General features: G+C 37.4%; 1 protein-coding gene across 3 annotated transcripts in view; it reads right to left on the minus strand.

Moving 5' to 3' along the window:
- The window catches only part of ska2 (spindle and kinetochore associated complex subunit 2), a 54,833-nt gene that overhangs the window by 4,561 nt on the left and 38,599 nt on the right, over positions 1-11,673 (minus strand). For 2 of the 3 annotated variants that reach the window (XM_015039150.1, XM_015039152.1), the window contains exons 4-5: positions 6,251-6,325; positions 1,812-1,939 (exon numbers count right to left, since the gene is read on the minus strand). In XM_015039150.1, the coding sequence (XP_014894636.1) occupies positions 1,910-1,939; positions 6,251-6,325 (105 nt within the window). In that variant the 3' untranslated portion in view covers positions 1,812-1,909. Of the gene's footprint in view, positions 1-1,811; positions 1,940-6,250; positions 6,326-11,673 lie in introns of those variants that run through there. The other variant, XM_015039151.1, reaches the window with a different exon arrangement.

Genomic DNA, 11,673 nt, shown 5'->3' on the forward strand with positions numbered 1-11,673 from the left:
GGATGGATGGATGGATGGATGGATGGATGGAGAACTACATTTATCCTTTTATAATTAGAAATTAAAACATTTATCTACAAAATAACAAAACATGGAAGAAGCGTATAAAACAATGTGAAGCTTAGCAGGGCACATCTATTGCATACAGTATCCTACAGGCCCCCTTCAGATTTCTTTTGTTTTTGCCTTTTCATCCTACACTTAAATGTTCCAGATCAACAAACACATTTTAAGATTAAAAAATAATATGAGTAAATACAAAATGCAGTTTTCAACTGCCTTCATCTAAGAGAGGAAAGCTACCCAATTCTACCTGGCCTGCAGCCTGAAGTAGACTCTACCCTCACTAGGGCTGTTTTCACACAGGAGTCGGTGGGCACAGCTCACTACTTTTAAATCAGTTATTGTCTATATATTGCTCAAACATCTTTTGAGTGACAGCATCCCGTGTAGGGCTGTTGTAAACGAATATTTTAGTAATCGAGTAATCTACCGATTACTCTTATGATTAATCGGGTAATCGGATAAAAAAAAGATAAAATAAAACATTGGTAACTAACATAACAGCAGTATTGCTATCGCATATCAATATCAGTCTATTTTTTCAAATTTTGAACTTCCCTAATAACTTTTCTGTAGTTTAGAAAATTAACTTGTAACAATAATAGCTCACTTTCTACGTTAACCTGAAGAAAAGTTATACAAAAATCTGAAATTATATTCAATGTAATAATAAAGAGGCAGGCTCACAAATAGCCTATTTGTGAGCAGGTTATTATATAAAAAAATCTCTGTACCCCAGCTTTCTGTTTATGTATTAATCTTCAGTCAGTTTAATAGATGAACTCTCACCTTACCCAGTCATTTATAGCATTTGTGTTCATGTTAGCGACGGAATTTGACTCCTGCATTTGTCACATACAGAAACATCTACCAGGTATGCAACATCAAGATGTTCTTCACCACCCATTGGTTGCGACCGGGATGATATAAAATTTATTTTCCGGTATTTTCAGTAAAGCTACGCAGTCTATCCGCTCACCTATAGAAATAATCCCACCGTTCACTCTGAACCAGCAGCTCCAGGAGAAGTATTCCAAGCATTGCTCCCGTCATTTTAAGGATGTTTATTGATCCCGCAAAAAACGACAAAAATCTGGGCATTATCATGAATCAGTAAAATCCTCCCAGGCCAAACTTGAAAATCGGACGTTATGCTGCCAACACTAAGCTTTCGTCAACAACTCAGGCGGAAGTGAGAGGGCAAATAAAGTCTCGGCTGGAACACAGTGTGCTAAATAATCAAACATAATATAACGAAGCTTTGAGACAGATCAATTTTCCTTGAGGAATTTTAATAATCGAGGTATTTGAATTACTCGAGGAATCATTTCAGCCCTAGTCCTGTGTGCTGCAGAACTTTACTTTGCAGTCTTATTGTACACATTTGAAACCATATCAGAATGCCTCATATCAGAAACAACCTGATACGTCAGGGAACTCGTTTGTGTGCATCTGGGAATCTTCCTTTGATTACTGTCCCTATTTTAGTTGTAATTAATCTATCCTAAGAAATGGACATCTACTGCAGGCTTTCTAGATAGCTAGATAGTTAAGAAATGTACTTAAGAAACCTTCTCTCCAACAAGATAATTTAATAAATTACAGACCTATATTTAATTTTGTATTGTGGACTCTAAATATAAATCATCTCATATTTTGAGTGATTTGCTCTTGGTGCACCAAGAGCAAATCACTAATGTTACGACCCGGCTCGTGAAGCCATAACAAAAACCAAAGGAGACACGGACTTCAACAATAAATATGCTCTTTATTGAGCATCAAATCTAAAAATAAAGCAAGAAAACAGCAACAAATAAGCAGGCGGCCCCTGTGGCCAATGGCATCATCAGAAGCTGGTGGTTTGAGCAGGGGAGTCCTGCAAAAGAAAAGAAAAGCAAAACCAAACCAAACAAAGTCGGGCTGGGCAGGCAAGTCGGAGAAGCGCCAGTCTGGAGAGCAGAGCTGGATGAAGAAGACAACTTAGCTCCAAGCCAGCTTCAACTCCTCCCACCCAGTTCCTTCTCTCTCCTCTCCCTCTCTTGACGCACCAGAGCAGGCTGCTTATATAGCCAAGATGCGCTGGGCCCTAGTGGATCCTGGTCCCGCCCCTTCTGGCACGCGTTGGGACAAACCGCAATTAGTAAATGACGGATGCCTCCACGTAGAGAGGAGGGGGACGTCACATTAAGTTTAGTGAAAAGGATATTGAATTTTTTTTATTTTTTTTTAAAGAGAGTTGCAGAGCCAAGGGGCTGACCTGATTTGGGCCACACAATTTTGCGTCAGTGTGTTTTAGTTGGTCATGCTCAAAAAGCTTCATTTATACACTGTTTAAGTGATGGTCAGGATCATTCCCAGGTTAAAGCTGCAATACTTAAGGCATATGAATGGGTCCCTGAGGTGCATAGACGGAAGTTGAGGAACTGAAAAATAGGTGGCAAAACTTATTTGGAGTTTCCAAGAGATTTGGGAGATTAATTATAATTGGTGGTGCACTTCTGCTCAGATCAAAACAATTGATGACCTCTGTAATTTAATGGTTCAAGAACAATTTAAGAATTTTGTTTCTGAACATATTGCAGTGTATATTAATGAACAAAAGGTGACCTCCCCAATCTTGGAAAAGTCTAGAATTGTCCCCCCCAAAAAAATCATTGAAGAAACATTTGCATTTAAATAATATCAATATGAACAGGCAAAAGAAACAAAGAACAAACTAAATCTGCCATTTATTTCAGAGCAAAATAAGAATTAATTTTTAGGTCCCCCTCTACCATTGTTCGAACAATGGTTCAGTCCAACTTGAAGGAAGAGCAACAACAGCGCTGAACGGCACACAGTCAGAGCCGCTGAAGTGAGGAGCTAGCTGTTAGCTGTTGCTCTGCAGCACAAACATAAAACCTTCCAGTAAGTAAATACTTAAAGCAAAAGACATGTAACACCTTTTACTTACATTCACTGCTCAATAAGAAGAAACATATTAACAATAAAAATCAGACTGTAGTTTATTTTATTACTTTGGCTGAATCATAAGCTGCCTCGTTAGCAAAACTGCTACACTGCTTTCATAGACTTAAGTTTTTTTGTTAAAGGTAGCAAACATCTAATTCGTATTTAACTCTTTAAGTTTTAGTTAATTAGAAAAGTTTGAAATGGGAGGGAGGGGCTGAGGAGTGGCCGACAGCTCTATGTTTGAGCCGAGAACAGAGAAAAAAACAGAAAGCTGCCTTTATTTCTCACTGTCTTCAATGTAGAGCCTTTAAAACCACAAAATAAAATCTGAATATTTTTCTATATAAACTCTGGTACTTTTAGTCTTATGTTTAAATTATGATACTTCCTAGATATTCATTTCTATCTGCTTATTTACCCAGGACATGACAAAATTAGAAAAGGCTTAAAAATAAAGCAACTTAACAAGTTATAATTTAAATAGCCCATAACTTGTATTGGGAGCCATTACAATAAATCAATGTTTATGAGGAATTTTATTAAGAGCAGTTACTCATTGAAGCTTTTTTATTTAGAACCTTAAAATTTTGTAAAGGTGTAGCAGAGATTAGATCAGTGAGACTGAACAAAACTTGTATAGAAGCAACATTTGAGCTTTAGTTTTGTTTCTCAATAGGTTGCTTACTGAGAAAAACACGTTTGATGTGCATTACTAGCCATTTTTGGTCCTGCAGCTTGAATGTGGTTTAAAAACTCTTTAAACCACATTTTACATTACATTTCACTGTAACTTTGCCTACCCCCCTAAAATTGGTCTTAAGAAATTTTCCCGTTTATGGTCCCCCCCAATAATGAGATGGGATCTACACCCTCGGTAGGGGATGAGCGATAGATACTGTTCCGGTGAACTGCTAGGTAACCACTCCCTTCTGTCACTCCCCTGCACCTTTCTGCAGCTCCCCTCTGCCTGTTAGTGAGGAGAACCACGTGGACTCAATCTTCAATCTCCTAGCAATCAGAGTGCAGCTACTTTAGTGTGACTGACCTGTCAGTCCTGGTTTGAGAGCATGAGATGCAAACAGTGCTGGAGCATTTGACTCAGAACTGTGTAAAAGTTTCAACAAGCTGTGAAAGACAACCGGTAAGGCTCAATGCTGCTGCTCACTATTGAATTGTTTGTTGTATTATTGGTGTTGTACTGTTTAGTCTTATTGAGGTCAAGTTAGTGGATTGAAAAGAAAAAAAAAGGAAATACACTTGGTGTTTATTGGTTAAAGTAGAAAGAAAAGGAAATGTCAGTTGGAATGTCTGTGAGGGTATTTAACAAATTTTGATAAAAATGAAATGCCAATTTATGTATTGCTGTCGAATCAACGAAAAAAAATATATATTTATTATTCTTTAAAAAAAAAAGAGTTATTTATTTTATTAATGTCAGAATGTAATAGATGTCTTTCTATTTCTTTTTGAGGTTTTTCACCTATTGAGATGAGCTATGTGGGCCATCATGTAAAAAATAAAGATGAGTCAACGAAATGAAAGTCTCCCTGAGTAGGATCAAGTTGAAAGTTCACAGTGGAAACGATCCTTTTCAAGTGGGGATCACACAGTTAATCAAACCAGAAAGAACTTGACAGATACCAATTGGATGAGTGCTTCAAATTGGTGTTGAACGCATTCTGGAGGTTTTTTTCAGACTTCAGTAACTGGAAAAAATATGTAATTATTGTCAGAAAAGGTCAATGGAAGAAAGACTGCTGTGATGAAATCAAGAAACAAAAATGTATCTCAATTTAAACCAGCAGCACTTGCTCTGCATAATTTTTTTAAAATGTTCCAGACAAAATCACTTAGGTGCCATTAGAAGAAGAACTTGATTTGAGGTCAAGCCATTTCTTATGGGAGGACAAGTGTCTTTAGTAGGGAGTGACGTCAACGTGCCAGTTACAATCTTGAGAGATCCAGGTGCATATGATTCATTCGTCCTGGCATCAGTTTTACCCTTTTCAGATGATTCCGTATCTGTATCATCTATACCTATGTTGGGTAGGGGTATATCTGTGTTTTGTGTTACAGTGCATAAGTTTGACGAGTTGTTTGAGGGAGAAGTAAAGATAGGTGTTCAACCTGCTCTTCCTCTAGATGGTGTCTCAGTGATTTTTGGGAAACAATATAGCTGGAAGAAAATTCTGGCCTAATCAACCAGAGGGTCCAGTTGTTGTTTCAGTACCTTTGATCAGCAGTGGTCCTGATGACAATGAAAAGTCACACCCTGACATTTTCCAAGCATGTGCTGTGACACAGTTAATGAATACATCCAGTGCTACAAATCTTAAAGACTTGGAAAAAGAGACACAGATGTCCTCTTCTTGCTTGTCTAATGTCCATGTGTGTATTTCACAGTCTGATCTGCTGCAGGAGAAAAGATCTGACCCTACATTGCAGGACTTGCATCAGTCTGCTTTATCAGATGAGGAGATACAGAACCATGTTGAAAACAAGGCATTGTTAAGAAAGTGGGTGCCATGTGGTGACGGTATTATTGAGGAGCCAGTTAATCAGGTTGTTGACCCTTTGAAATTGCATGACTTGGATTTGCATCTGAACCACCACAAAATGTTTTGCATTATGTTAATAATGCAAAACAATAATGGGTTTAGGCAGAGACTCTACCGCTACACAGATGGCTAAAGGGAAATTATCATCTTCCCAGGAAAAGATGAAGTGCCTGTCAAGCAAAATTCTCTGGGCCATATACAGTTGTGAAACAGCTGTCGGGACAAAATTATCTTATTGCTAGTCCAGAACAGCGGGAGAAACTGCAAGCAATTAATGTTAACCACTTAAAACCATATCATGTTCATGCTCAAACTGTATTGGTGGATGAAGTTCACCCTGTGTGTATTAATAAATCAGTGACATCTGCTGGGGACGAATGGAATGGAGATGGGTTGCTTGCTTACAGATTCAGCAATGTTAACTGGTTGATTCAAGAACTCTGAAGTACTGAAATACTTGCCTGCAACTCTGATATCAGTCCAGTTATTTACCATTTTGGAAAAAAAAAATTAAAAATCAAGCGTGCCAAATCTAACAATTTTTACACTAACCAATTATCCTGGGGAATTTATGACGTAACAAGCTATATTATTTGCATAATAAATGGTTGCTTAACTTCACATTATGCTCCAAAATTAACCAGAATCTTGTGTCTAGCTTTTGTTAGAAATCTTACTTCAGCTGTGATTGAAGTAATGGTTGAATCCAGGAACATGGCTGACTCCTGCTCTGACTCTGCCAGTGACTCAACCTGAGGAATAGAATAATACAACCAAATGTTATGAGTAATAAGTACACAGAATATTTTTGATTGTTATTTTGTTAATTTATTTATTTTAATCATGCATGAATGTTTGCAGTTCACATCCTGCTAAATGTAAAATCTATGACTTTGGTTCTATTAAAGTTACTGTTTCACAAACATTTACTGTTTTTGATTATAAAAGATGTAAATGTTGCTTTTTCAACAACACGAGAGTTAGAGTAAGATTAGAATTCAACAAAAGTCTCTACATGTAGACACCTTTTCATAAAGTTGCAAAAACATGTAAGGAATTGCAAATTACAGAACAATTAAAGTTTCCTCTAAAATAAAAAGTTTTCAAGTACAAACTTTCTTGTCAAGAATGAAAATAAAAATTAAAACAAAAAAAAATCCTTTTTGTTGCTGTGAATGTGTTACAAATACATTGTCATTCCCACATTGAAAATATACCTTCAAGCTGCAGTATGCAACTTTTACAAAAATATGTGTTGTATATATTTGTTGAAAATGTCACTATTTCCTGACAGCATAGTATGGAACAGCTAATCTGTGGGAAAAAAAATCAAGCTCCTTCACTTACTCCCAGTGCTACTGTTAGAATCTGCAGAAATGCACTTCTCCCAGTAAAAAATAGCCAATCAGAGTAAGGAAAATTATGTTTTTTGCATATTTGTTAAAACTATTGCTATGTCCTGACAGTATAATATGAGACAGATTATCTGTGAAAAATTAAGATCGTCTGCCTTCTGCCAGTGCTATCTAGAGAAATACATTGCTCAGTCAGCAGCAACCAATCAGAGCCAAGAAGAAGGTCTGTGTTGTCAATCAACTCATGTACACGCTGCTCACACACTCCCCTTTACTCTCTGCTACAGCTGGTTCACCACAACAGAGCCCACCATAAATGGAGACCCAATTTTTTAGTGAGCATGGCCACTGATCACGGTGAATAAAAGCGTTTCCACCATTAGCACATTGAGCAGCATGCACACAAGCATGACTGACAGCTAGGGATGCTCCGATCAGGTGTTTTGCTGCTGATTCCAATTCCGATCACCCATGAGGGCCGATCACCTGGATTAGTTGTTAATTTTTCACTTTTGGTATAAATGCTATGTGGTCTGGCAAAATGGAAAAACTATCTGCCAATAAATTCACCTAAATTAGACATAAAACATGCAAAGTACTTTCAGGTACAATACAGCAGCTACTTAACAGTAAGGTTCTCAGTATTCTAAATTATACATTAGTCAACTAAATCTCACAACACTGCTTACATCAATGTCAAGTAAAAGAGGAAAACATTCATTCAAAGTCAAATGCAGGTTGCATCAAAATAAACAAGCCTGACTTACAAAACTTCCTGACAGTCTGGCTAGCTGTTCTGTACTGGTTCTGATTGGTTGTTTCTGACCGAGGTGAGTAATTCTGCAGAATACAGGGAGGAGGCAGAGGAGATCCATTTTTTTCCAGAGATTATCTGTCTTATGTTAGGACATAGCGAATGTAAAATATGTTTTTTCTTTGTTTGAGTTGCATGCTGCAGCTTTAAGCAACTGTTCAGTATGAGAGTTCACTGCCGTGTGGAGCAAAAATGGCGCTACATCTGTAAAATATCAGATACATAGCAGAGAGCAGTGAGAGCAGAACCAGCGTCTTACACCGCTAGCTCTTGACTTAAATTATTTTTTGGGTTATTTGTTTAGCTTTCTGACTGTATCGCTCATCTGGGTGAGTGTTGGTAGTTGTGCGCTGCTTTACCTGCGTCTGGCCACCCCAGATGTCTTTTTTTTCTGCATTGAGCCTCAATGTAGCCAAACTCAGTCAAGTGTTTGTTTTTTAAATGTCACATTAGATTTGTTGTGTTTATGCATTTTGACGTGCTTCACCCTGAGGTAATTTTCTGCCCCAACACGCAAACTTTCCCCTTCTCTCTCACAGCGTTATAGGTCCTCACCACTTCGCTTAGGATTTGCTGCTGAGCACATGCGCAGTGTGAAGGAAAGAGGAGATAACCTGCACACGTAGGCTGAGAAGTGAGATACAGGTGATCGGCAACAAGTTGTTTGCCGATCACCTCTAATCAGTTGTTTCTGACCGAGCGGTGTATTTGTCAAAACAGAACTGGGACCACTGGGAGAAGGCAGAGGAACTACATTTTTTCACAAATTATCTGTCTCATATAATGCTGTTAAGTTACATACTGTTGTTTTATCATTTATTTAAGATACAATTTATTTTCAAAAATACTTGAATGCACTTAAATACTACACCACAAATTAAGAAACTTGTGAAATATTTTGTCTGCAGTTGCTCAGAGTGAAAATGGCAAAATTTGAGTTTTAGGTATTTGTTCTATGAACATTAACCTTTTCACTATTACGTGGTAAGACAGACAGGTCGGTAATAGGAACTGCTCGAGTCTGCAGTTTGAGCAGTTCCTCGAACTGCAGACTCACAAATGCTGCTTTTCAGCTCACAACATGCAAGACTGAACATTCTCAGTTCAAATTCAATTCATATTTTAAAATATGTTATTTATCAAAAGGTGGAATTAAATGTTGTGACTCATTATGGTTCTTTAGTTTTTGTACAATCTGATGGCTGTAGGCAGGAAGGATCTCCTGTAGCGGTCTGCATAAAAGCAAAATTGAAGAAGCTTCTGACTGAAGACACTGTTTTTCTATGACAGTCTCATTGATGCTCCGGATTGTCAAAAATGTTCTTGATTTTCATGTAAAATCCCTCTCTGATGGTTCCATGTGTTTCTAATAGAGCATTTCACTCTCAGACAGCAAGCTTACTTGTGGTTCCTAGATTTTCTAAAAGTATAACGGGACACAGATCCTTGAGCCATCAGGCTCCTCTCCTCTGGAACCAGCACCCAATTTTAGTCAGTGAGGCAGACACCTGGTAATCTCTTAAAACCAGGCTTAAAACTTTCCTTTTATAGGGCTTATAATAAAACATTTACATAAAAGGTTTTAATTAACTTGACTCCCTACTCCCCCAGTCAAGGGGGGAGTAGAGAGAGGAAGAGTGCTTCATTTAAATACCCTTTGGGATTATTAACATTTTTTGTGAATTTGAATCCAATATGTGGGGTCGGGGAGAATTACAGCTATCTCAGTAGTCATGCTGCAATAGGATTAGGCTTCTGGACAAACTGACCACTTTTCCTCAATTTCTTCTTCTACTACTCTATAATTTGAACTATTTGCTGCTATTTCAGCTGTTAACTTTATGCTTTCTCTCAATTTTTGTTTCTCTCCATAGAAGCTACACCTGGTCTGGAATTCTGTTGATGCCTTCCTGGAGGGGAGCATCAGCTGAGATAATGCTGCCAACAATCAAATGTTCTTCCTCTACTGCTATTAACTTTTTACTTTTCATTAACAGAGAAAATATTCCTATATCATTTCTTCTGTTTTTTGTGTCTCTGCTCTGTCTTCTCAAAACACCAGTCAGTCCTGGCTGGTTAGGTTCAGTTGAAGGTTTCTTGCAGATTCTGTTGGAGGCTACAGGAGAATTTTTCTTCTCTCCACTGTCACTACATGCATGCTCAATATTAGGGATTGCTGTAAAGTCAATGACACAAAGAAAGCAATTATCTTTATGTGTTTGTCCAAGGAGTTATTGCTCCAATTCAACAATTTGAAGGCAAACTGCAGTTTCCTTTGACAGAAGACTTTTTAAACTAATCTGAATAATAAGCTTAGCTCGATGCACTGTTTGAGAAGTAGGCTCAATTGGAATGTATGGGTGATTGAAGTTAACTGTGGTATATAAATAAACTGCATTGAAGATAAATAAGTTTATTATTCAAGTCAGACAGGCAGAAGTTTTTGAAAAAAAAAAAAAAAAACACTGTAATTTACATATAATTTCTTCTATACATTTGTGGTTGATTTCAAATTCGATTCAAATTCAAAACTACTTTATTAATCGCAAAGGGAAATTAAATATCATTGTAGCTCATTAATTCAGATTTCTCAAAGAGTTATTAAAGATGGTAATGGCTGTTGGCAGGAAAGAATTTGGTCGTGTGTCATTTTCTACAGATTTCTTTGACTGGGTACAACATCGGTGCTGGTCTTGGTTTTGACCTATAGAAGAAAATTCTAAAAATCAGAGTAACTGTCTGATTTTCAGAATTTTCTCAGAAAGGAAGTTAGCAAATTCATTGCAGGTTCTGCTAGAGTAGAATTCAGATGCTATAGGCATATGAAGGTTTGTCAATCTCTGAGCAGTGGCAAAAAAGGCATAAACATTATTAATGTTCTTCTTAATGATTTTAGAAAAGAGGGATTCTGTTGAATTCTTCAGTTGTAAGTTTTGGAGTGCCAAGTTTCCCTCATTTAAAAGTTGTCATAGATATTGCCATAATTCTATAACAGCATACCTTGAAAGACTAAATCAACTTAATAGCCAGGCATCACTATGTATAAACAGTACATTGCTCAAATTTAATTTACATGCTAGTTATCCTAAGAAGCAGAATTTGTCATGTGATAATATTGTTGAAAGCACATTTTTTTATCTTCCAGGGAAATCCCATGCTCAGTCATATTTGTTCAAAAATACTTCATTATGAGGTTATTAAAAATTAACCAAGAAGAAACCGCCAATGAAATCTGGCACTGCTTAATGTCTATTTACAGTCTTTTAGACCAGTAGTTTCCAAAATTCCAATGTCATGACCAGCCCAAACAAAATTAGCTTCTGGCCAGGTACTCGCTTTGCAAAGCCACAGACAATGCTTCAAGATCTGTAAAGAAGCATTGACTTTCAGAATGTCTTTTTTCCTACTTTTATTCGCTATTCATTAAATTAATTACATTTTTTGTATAAACGTTGCCTTATACTGTCTGATTTTAGTTGGTCATGAGCAGTGTTGTGGTCAAGACCACCTAACCCGAGACCAAGACAAGTCCAAGACCAGAGTGTATCGAGACTGAGACAAGACCAAGACTTTTGGGGTCCGAGACCAAGACCGAGGGAAGTCGAGACCGAGTCAAGACCAAGACCAGCGGCCCGCGCTACATGACACAATAAAATGTAAAATATGATCGAAATTGCTTCTCAAAATAATCTGAAATATATATAAGAAACCACTACTGTTGCACCATTAAACATAGCAATTGAGGCAATGCCCTGACGGTAAATAACGCTCAACTATGAACACTGACCAAGGAGCTCCAAGCAAGAAGTAACCAAGCAGAAGGCGCTCACCGTGACTGTTTTCACTCTCTCAGTACATGAAGCCAGGCAGTCTGACACCATGGCAGACATTACAGCTGCCACTTTGAACAAAAACAATCAAAGAGCAATGT

The sequence above is a fragment of the Poecilia latipinna genome, unplaced genomic scaffold (genome assembly GCF_001443285.1).
Source record: "Poecilia latipinna isolate Pla-1442-1.1 unplaced genomic scaffold, P_latipinna-1.0 Scaffold462, whole genome shotgun sequence".
In the NCBI taxonomy this organism is placed as follows: Eukaryota; Metazoa; Chordata; class Actinopteri; order Cyprinodontiformes; family Poeciliidae; genus Poecilia; species Poecilia latipinna.